The sequence below is a fragment of the Lottia gigantea genome (genome assembly GCF_000327385.1).
Source record: "Lottia gigantea unplaced genomic scaffold LOTGIsca_69, whole genome shotgun sequence".
Classification (NCBI taxonomy): Eukaryota; Metazoa; Mollusca; class Gastropoda; family Lottiidae; genus Lottia; species Lottia gigantea.
Window position 1 is genome coordinate 165,631 of NW_008710347.1, and position 7,725 is coordinate 173,355.

At 31.0% G+C, this 7,725-nt stretch overlaps 1 protein-coding gene across 1 annotated transcript; it reads right to left on the reverse strand.

The window, feature by feature from the left end:
* LOTGIDRAFT_221163 (hypothetical protein) lies at nt 1-6,301 on the reverse strand. The gene is made up of 9 exons (XM_009065231.1): nt 5,987-6,301; nt 3,770-3,957; nt 3,073-3,212; nt 2,212-2,367; nt 1,980-2,012; nt 1,452-1,640; nt 996-1,270; nt 527-634; nt 1-327 (listed from the first exon to the last, which is right to left on the reverse strand). The coding sequence occupies exons 1-8, from the start codon at nt 6,037-6,039 to the stop codon at nt 535-537; spliced, it is 1,134 nt and encodes a 377-aa protein (XP_009063479.1). The 5' UTR covers nt 6,040-6,301; the 3' UTR covers nt 1-327; nt 527-534.
* Nucleotides 6,302-7,725: the final 1,424 nt, after the last annotated feature.

Below are 7,725 nucleotides of genomic sequence, written 5' to 3' on the forward strand. Positions count from 1 at the left end.
TAATGGTTTAAAACATTTATTTTTTAAAAAAAAACATTCACAAATTCATTTAAAAACAAAAATGAGATTGAAGTACAAACATCAGTGATATTCAAGACGGATATCAAGGTAGATCAGATTCATTAAAGGCAAATTGTTTTTAAAATCTTATACTTTTTTGAGCATATCAAGAAATAAGTACAACCAATTTTCTTTCTTTTGCCCTACGTAACATATATTGATATAAACTGATTTCAAAAGCAAATTGATAAAAAATCAGAATGTTTATGTACAAATGATAAAATTAAAGTTGAAGGTATCACATATTGGACAACAGTGGTGGAATGGCTGAAAAAGAAATTCAACATATATTCAAAACTTGACCATTATTTGAGGAATGTTGATTCAAATTTCAATGAAATTATTTCCTTAAATTGAAAGTTAAACAGGATGTAACATGAAACTTTTACATAATTACCTCCTTGTTCACTGAAAAGGACATGAAACCAAATGAATAAATTTCAATGGTTTGTATGTATTTCCTTACCTAGAAAATTAAACTAGAGGATAGCTAGCTTGTGTAGCTACACCACATTGGTTTTCCTTGTTCCTGGACATGTATACATAGCCATCTTTACCCCAGCCAGTACCCCAACTACAAAATATAAACAGTATGTATATTATACATTTAATTACACAGTCGTCACATCAACCTTTATGTAAATAAATACAAAATCAAATAAGAAAATTCTAAATGAAACAAAGAGTTTGACGTCATAGTTTCCTGCCCTTATTAGGTAAATGAGGCAGGGAAAGCCACGCAGTGTGCAATAAGGGAAAAAAGCCCACACTTTTTCAATGGTTTACATCCCATACACATGAACAAATTTTTTTTCCATGTCACCCCCTCCAATCTGCTTCAGAGACAAAAAATCTTAAGGTATTACTTCACCCAAGTTAGTATACTCAAATTTTCATTTAAAAACTTTTTCAAATCTGTGAAAGATATTACTGACCTATTTTTAACCAACCAATAATCACTACCGTCTAATTTACCATAGCCAGCTATTAATACACCATGATCAAGTTGTGTACTGCTACATTCTGGTTCATCATATACACCACCTTGATATAACTGGAATGATTGGTGACTAGCATCAATAGCTATAGATACTGGTCCTACACTACCAACAGCTTGTTTTAAAGCATCTTCATCACCACTAGAAACATCAACACAACCAGTACAGTCACCAACTACCTCAGATTTGTTGTAATGACATCTAAATTCCACCTGAAACAATGAAACCATGTATTAGCATTAGTACATTCTATTCTATTCTAAATCTGCTGATCTTTAAAACCTATGACATGTATTTGATTGCCACATAGGACTCATAAAAAACCAAAATTTTCAAAACGGCTCTTTTAAAAATTCAGATACTGGTGGTTTCAAAGTTACTAACTATATTTACCTTAGCTTCATATGGATATTCATCTTCAGTTTCAAGACCGTATTTTTGTATGTAATGGAAGGCATTGTCCATTAATCCACCATTACAACCTTCATTACCAAATTTAGCAGAACAGTCGACTAATTGTTGTTCACTAAATGATACCAATTTACCTTTCTTGTGGAAATATTGTCCTTCTAATGAGCCAGTCTAAAATATAAAAACATTTAGTTTTGAGTAAATGACCTAACGGTATTTAATTATTAGCCTCATGTGATTTAGATGTTCCCAAGTATGAGGAAAAAAAAACATAAGTATATAACAGCATTAGGCAACACTTTAGGATTTTAAACTGTATAGAGATCTTAACATGAACAGCATGTAGCACACAGAGCCTTGGTTAATTGCTCCATCTAAACAAATAAACAGGTTTCAATGTGAGCCCATCCAACCCACATAACTGACGGGAGTTATTTGAAATAAAAGATTCAATTTCAAGAGAAAAAATTGCAGATAAAAAGGAGCTTTTAAGACATAAAAGATACTTACTGTACTGAATGACCAACAAGATCCACATTGCCCCTGTAAAAATATTACAAATATTCTTTTATAAATGAGAAATATCAACTTACATGCATAGAATAATTTAATTTCTGGAAAAATTTAATAATATCAAAATTAACCAAAAGTATTTAATCATATGAGCCAACACTTGCCATGACTCACAATTTTCACCATAAGGTGTCAATTACTGCTAAGCATTTAAATTTTCAGAACCTACCTGATTTTTAACTGGTGTAACATATCCTTTCTCTCTCCAATCAACCTCATCAGGTACTGTAACTAATTCACCTTTTAAATATGTTGAACATTGAGATGGATCATCACCCTCCTTTCTTTGTTTAAAACCATTCAATTTCTTAAATTCATCAAATTGCTGTAAGAGACAGAAAATAGTACTGTTACATCTTCATAACATAGAACTATGTAAACATTAATGTCTAATGCATTTAAATTAAATTGCCATAGCAACTAAGAAACTTCTAAGAAAGCGTCAACTTATAAATTTTAAAGTACAACATATTAACCAAAATTGTATTGCAAAAAATAAACTTTCAATATGTTAAAATAGTAAATAACGCGAAAAAGTGATCTACAGTTAACCCTGATTAATGCCCAATGTAAAGACAAAAGATAACAACTTTATCTGTAGGACATTCAGCTATGATTAATATCAGTATATAACAGGAAGTTAAACACTTGTCAAGTTTTAAAGTGCAATAATTATCATTGCCAAGTTGAAGAATAGTCATACATGCTCGTAAGTCACATTTTAGTACTACAGTAAATGGATTTTCACCCAGAAAATGAGGATACTGTCCTTTCAGACAAAATTTACTGATTTGGACTGGTTTGCCATTTTCAGGGGTAGATTGGGTCTTCAGAACTTCCTTCAAAATTACCTCAAATTAAGAATTCAACTGTCTTTTTCTATATATGTCTGTTTATAATATGGCAGTTTCGACAGTGAAAACTATTACTGATGAGTTCAGCTAAAAAAAATTCCCATTTCTGAGATTAAGACACAATTACGGGATGGAGAACCTGTTACTTTAAAAGAATGTTCAAATCTTGAACTCACCATATCAGCAAAAGCATTCACACCTAAATAATAGGATTTTTTACCATCATGATATAACTGATTATGATATTCAATCATTTTGACATTTTCCATGAATATATTAAATCTCTTGCCTTCTTCATCATTTGTATATACTTTATCTATAAAATCAATCAAATGATAGTGTTATTACATAACATGTTATGTTCCCTTTGCCAAGGTTTTATTTCCCTGAGCATACATAAATGTTTCCTTGAGGCTGGGTTAAATGTAATCAGAAATGACCCGTTCAATTTTATTTTTGAGATTTAGGGAAATTCTTTTTCACTATGTTTTTTTTTTTTCAATCATACAAACATCTAACATGAAACATAACAAGGAATTTTTACAAAAAAGCAGAATATTTTTAAATGAGTTCATTATACATAACAAATTCCACTTTCAGTTTCACTTTACAACTGAGAATCTTTCCTAGAAGGAAATTCCTATGAATAAGCTTCCTGTATTGAGCCTGATGTATGCAACTGAATTACTAATATATCGGTATTGAATGACCTCAAAATTGACAACAGACCCAGATCATTTCAGAAATAGCAGACAATGTAAAGCTAATACCCGTTTCTCAAATAACAATGAAATCACACATAAATGCTCTCCACAAGACTCAAAATATTCTCAATCTACCCATATAAATTTTAAAATTTTCAAGCATACTTACTATGCTCATTTTTAAATGCAGTCCATGACTCATCATATGGATGGAAACTAGTAGGAGCTTTTAAATCTTTCACTTCCTTGATATGTTCAGCTGGGTTAATCTTCATCCATTGCACACTGCTGGGTAAGGCAGTGGTTACCACTAAAATTGTTGATAATACTACTAATAACATGGTGATTTCTTTATTTCTGAAATTGAGAAAACAACACAATCAAAACAAATACAAACAGATTTATATACCACTGAGTATACAACAAGCTATGTACAAATACTCTACACTGTAAACAAAATAGAACAAAAATAATTACACACAATAGTCAAGAAAAAAAAATCACGACACACAAGTCAAGCATTGAAATGTCTCACTATATCGATATATGTTGAACATAGCTCAGGGGAAGACAGCTGTAAACAAAGGAAATGAAGATAACTACACAGTTCACAAAGCAGGTTACCTACACCAAGATTACAATAACTCTGAGCCAAACTTAATCAACAATATAACCTGCCTACAAAGTTCAACAAAATAAGATAATCTACCTGAGTTATGTTCAACATAAGATAAAGCCAGGTACAGGGTGGTCAATACTGCTCACAAATAAATGATATAACTTCAATAGAAGTTGTTATATAAAGAGGTTATGAAGTCACATGATAACCTAGATAAATCAACTGACAGATCACATCACATGACCTGCCAGATAAAGTATTAGATTTCATACACCTAACTGGCAAATAATGACTAAACCGAGCACATGATTTAAATAAACTATGTGACCTCAATAAAATTATCAAAGCTCAATAACAAAATGCAGTCCAGTATGTATAAATCATAATAAATACTGTTTCAAAACCAAAATGGATTTTAACTATTTCAAAACCAATTGGATATTTCTATATCACTCTACAATTGATGTGTTGAGCACTATTGACAGTGAAAATATCTTATTATTGTAGCAAATCATATACTATATATGATTGAGAAATTGTGTTATCTTTGTACTGGATTTGAAAATGTTTTATATTTAATTGTACCATGCAAATATATATTCAAATAAAAATAAGCAAAAAAAAAAATGCAGTAAGCTTATAGTGATATGCTATCAGAAGAAAATAATAATCTATTAATCGAAATTATCTGATAGACAAAATTGATTATGTAATCGATTAATAATCAAAACACGCCACATTTAATGTTTAAATCATCATATCACGAATATAGGTTATTGACATTGTCTTATAAATTTACAAGTATGACAAATGGTAGTATGGTTTGGACACCATTCACTGTAAGAAAACAAATTACTGTTTTTTATTTGCATACCATTTTAGTAAATCTGAAAAATTTGTCGCTGTAAATCTTGTTTGGATGGAAATAACTAGTTGGCATACCGCAGACACCATAATATTAAGCTTCAAATGAGAATATAGTTCCAGGCGGGCACTGCAAAGCAAGCCAATATAGATAAATAATGTAGTAAATTTGTGTGATCTATGCATTTATTAATCCATGATCAAGTAATTTCAATTAGCATTAGAGCTGTACTTCGAAATTTACATCATAAACAACTACAAGTAGTCTAAATTCAAACAGAGTGCTGTTTTTAACACAATTCCGTGTGAATGCCAAGACCGTGAGATGGCTAATACATTTTACCTTGCTTGAAACCACTGGATTCATCCTTCTAGCTAACATTGTACAGATAACCCATGTTTATCAAAACAAGCAAATGCGGAGGACATGCAAGGTCGCACATGTAAATTAATAATACTTTCTAGAGATACACGAAAAATAGATTGGCACAAAGTCAGGTAAACTTAAACTGTACATAGCTTGACAAACTATCAAAAATCTGAGAAAATGCCATTCGGAAACCAGTCAATCAGTGGTCGATCAGTAATATATTGCTGGATTGCTGTACAAGTCCAATTTATCAAATAAAAAAAGCATGCAAGATTGAGAATATCTTTTTAAAAAGATAAGAATTAGTCTAGTTACACAGCTTAAATTTAAAAACTATAACTATATAGGTTTCTTTGTTACATAAACCTACTTTCTAGCTAATATTTTATTCATAATACTTGTACTTGTAGGACTCGTTAGTCGTTATCTTTAGCCTCGGCTCACCCCACCCACAGACAAATTTCAAATGAACACGCAATAGGCTAGTACTACGCATTCCCATATGTCTTAAAAGAAAAGAATTTACTTCTCACCTTCCAAAGTTTGAAAATGGTTCTGCGATTGTAGTCATATGACTTAGAGTCATGTGATTGATTTGACAAGAGGCGTTTTTATTGATTAGTCACGCGTGATTTGACGCGAAATAGATTTTGCTTAATCTGATTTATTTGATTATAATAGTAGCCTAGTCCGAAATTTCTTACCCAGTGGTAAATCTAACTGTCTTTGACGGATAAAGATATCACAGTAACGCACAAGAGCAAATTTAAAAGGGAAAGACTGGTCCATATAACTTAGAATTATAATTAGGAGGTCTAAAACCGCCTTTAAAATAGGTCTGAAATTCACTATTTCCGGAAATGACGCATATTAGTTGCCTATTTTTAGGATTCTATTTTTCCAGAAACTGAAAGTTTGTTGCCAAAAATCTCTTTTGTAGTGCTAAAATTAGGGTTTTGTAAACTTCGTAAAATTAATTTATTGTTGTAATAAGGTTAGTTTCGTATACTTGATTTTCAAATAATATAAATACATCTCAGTCTTAGATAAACTTAATACATAAATTGTCAACGTTATCAAAGCACTAAGTCAAAGTTGGGCAAATAAAGGCATAGCTTTACTGTTCAGCTAATTTCTATAGTGTAAGGAATGTTGCAGGTATTGGAGTGATTTTTTAAAAAAAAAGGTAACAAGTTACTGTTATGGCTAGTTGCAGGGGTCATAGTCAACCCTGTTTTATGCTTATACTGTCTTATGGAATACATTATTTCAACTGATGATAATCATGTTAGTCTTCCACACACTAACATATTCTCTCATGTCACAAATTTAAAAAAAATAATTTTCAATTCTTTGAGTTTGTGTGCTTCTGCCATATTTCCAGGTAGATTCTAGATATCTAGACCTTATATTTTTTCCATATTTTGACATTTTAATCAACCCAGCCAGAGTATTTTGAAGTCAATGTTTCAAATTATACAAAAATGATACTCAAGAGGTGAATCTGTAAATATAGTGGTCAAACAGTTGTTCAACGTTTGAAAGCCTAGTAATACGGAATAAGTCATCTTCACTGGCTATTCCAGTTAATCCAGAAGTAAATAGGCAGGCCTATAAGTAATCTAGGAAAGATCTATGCCAAAGTATGACCAATATAGAATCCTTGTGAACTTAAGTTGTTACCTTGCAAAGAATAATTGTTTCTTCTTTTCTTTTAAGTAATTAATGATACAGTAAAAAAAATGAAGAAAAGAAAGAAATGTTTTTTGAACTTCAGTTGATGCATTTATCTTTTATTTTCAGACTTTACTTCAGAAAGTTCAATTAATAATGAATCATTAGATGTATTTGGTGGATGGTGGATCATTAGATAATCTTATTACTTTTAAATCAAATTAGGAAAATGGTATCGTTTGAAAACACCTCTGGTCCTTTTATGAAATCAATAAATGCAAATGGAATTGAGCTTGATAAAATGAAGTATGAAGCTCATAGGTTAGCATCGTTTGATTATTGGTGTTATTATGATAAAGCTCGTCCAATAATATTAGCTAAATTTGGCTTTTACTCCACTGATGACAAGAGTGACTTAGTGACATGTTTCAGCTGTGGTGTACAGAAAAACCATTGGACATACCAATCAGACATAGAAGGTGAACATAAACTATTAAATCCTGAGTGTTTACACATTCGTGGACAAGATATAAATAATGTACCTATCCTTCTTCCTGATGAAGATATAAGTAATGAGATATGGAAACAATTACATGCT